Source organism: Aplysia californica, unplaced genomic scaffold (assembly GCF_000002075.1).
Source record: "Aplysia californica isolate F4 #8 unplaced genomic scaffold, AplCal3.0 scaffold00448, whole genome shotgun sequence".
NCBI classification, from domain to species: domain Eukaryota; kingdom Metazoa; phylum Mollusca; class Gastropoda; order Aplysiida; family Aplysiidae; genus Aplysia; species Aplysia californica.
In genome coordinates this window covers 327,485-329,430 of record NW_004797718.1, presented here as the reverse complement: position 1 = coordinate 329,430, position 1,946 = coordinate 327,485, and the positions used below count along the sequence as shown (strand labels likewise).

General features: G+C 45.1%; 1 protein-coding gene across 2 annotated transcripts in view; it reads right to left on the bottom strand.

The window, feature by feature from the left end:
* Positions 1 to 35: 35 nt before the first annotated feature.
* LOC101860677 (transcriptional regulator ERG homolog) overlaps positions 36 to 1,946 on the bottom strand; it is an 11,491-nt gene continuing 9,580 nt past the window's right edge. For both annotated transcript variants that reach the window (XM_005105021.3, XM_005105022.3), the window contains one exon: positions 36 to 1,125. In XM_005105021.3, coding sequence (XP_005105078.1) covers positions 530 to 1,125 — 596 coding nt within the window. In that variant the 3' untranslated portion in view covers positions 36 to 529. The remainder of the gene's footprint in view (positions 1,126 to 1,946) is intronic.

Here is a 1,946-nt window from a genome sequence, read left to right as displayed (position 1 = left end):
TCTTACTTTCTTTTTCTCCTTCTTTCTCAATTTCAGAAACACACACACGCGCGCGCACGCACACACACACACACGCGCACACACACACACACACACACACACACACACACACACACACAGAGAGACATACATACATACAATCACACCCTGACACATGTTCGTGTTCTGTTTTCTGTCGAGCACCTGCCACCATTTTAAGTTTGCACGACGTGGCATTAAGTATAATTACATTTCTTTTGTCGAAAGCATTCCTTGTAGCTTATCCTTAAAATAGGGTCACAAGATTTTCTTACCGACAGTCGTCTTATATTGTCACAGCTGAGTACCATTTGGAACCCCCAAAAAAGAAAACTGATTTGATTTTATTTTACCACTATATGTGGAAAGGTTTCAGATATTTTAAATTTTCCCAATCAACCGGAAATTCCCTAACCGTATGGAATGTCCACATATTTTCGGGAATTCCCCAGTCATAAGGATTTCCCCATTCATTGGGAAATTCCCTGTGTTGCTGTTTCTACTGTGAGCGTCATGCCTCCCATCTGTCGTAAGGGTAGTAAGGCCCCAGCGGTGGTGGGGGTGCCATGTGGCTGGGATGTGGTGGCATGGGGTGGTTGGGAATGTTCGGGTAAAGATTCGAACTGGGACTTCCCGGCCAGTAGCCTGTGTGTGGAGAGAAGAGTGCAGGAGGGGCGGTGTTGGAGATGGGCGAGTGAGGGTTTAAGTAGTTGAGCTTCTGGTTGTGAGGGTGGTGGTGGTGGTGGTGGTGATGATGGTGGTACTGGTAAGACGACATAAGGAAGTCTTGTTGGTATTTGTAGGCAGACGGGTCCGTGGTGGAAGGCTGCATAGCTTGAGCGAGACCGGCGAAGTCGAACTTGTAGGCGTAACGTTTCCCGTGGACTTTGGTCATGATGTTTTTGTCGTAGTAGTAGCGCAGCGCCCGGCTCAGCTTGTCGTAGTTCATGTTGGGCTTAGATTTGCGCTCCCCCCAGCGACGTGCCACTTCGTCAGGGTCGACCAGCTTGAACTCCCCGTTGGTTCCCTCCCACGTGATGCAGGCGGCGTTGGCCGAATCGGAGAGAAGCTCCAGGAGAAACTGCCACAGCTGGATCTGACCTGAACCTGTAAAAGAGAGGGTGCCCGTTGGGTTTAGTCCTATGAACATGTGATAAAAGATTACTTTAACTGACTTAAACAAACTTCAAAGACGTATTTTAAAATAAATTATACTGTAGACGTTTTTCGCCCTCATCAAACAAATATAGCCGTCTGGAAGGACCGGCCCGGATTGACTTAATTGGACATAACATCCCAACAACAGACGAAATAACTTCCCCACTAGGGCGTCGAACTCTTTGACCCAATTTATAGGAAACCAAAAAGTTGGACTGGTGTGCTGTCATACTACGCCAAACAAAATCTAGAAATACCTAAATTATCCAGATTAGGAGCAAAACTTTGATCATCAATCCATCGAGGACAAAATTGAGTAATTTACACGTAGAGTAAACAGGCTGTTTCTGTATGTTTTATGCAGTCGTGGAGACCTGGCGTAGGATTAGGATATACAATATGGATCTGTTGTGAGCTAGAAAAGCAGCAGTGAACGAAACAAATAAGCAGAAAAACCCAAATCTAAATAAGCGGCATCCAATGTGACACACGGGTTTGAATTAAATGAAAACAATGTTAAAGCTAGGATTGTGAGTTTGGAAACATCATATTCTTATATATACAATTAAAAACTTAAGTTCGGTTAGGTTCTGGATTTGATTACTATGTAGGTGTGGGTGCCTTGTACTATAAGAGCGAAGCACTGGCCTTTAAATTGTTCTTTGTTTCTCCCTCCCCACCCCCCTTTCTCTTTATCTCTCTCTATCCCTCCCCCTCTCTCTCTCTTTCTCTCTCTCTCTTTCTCTCTCTCTCTCTCTCTCTCTCTCTCT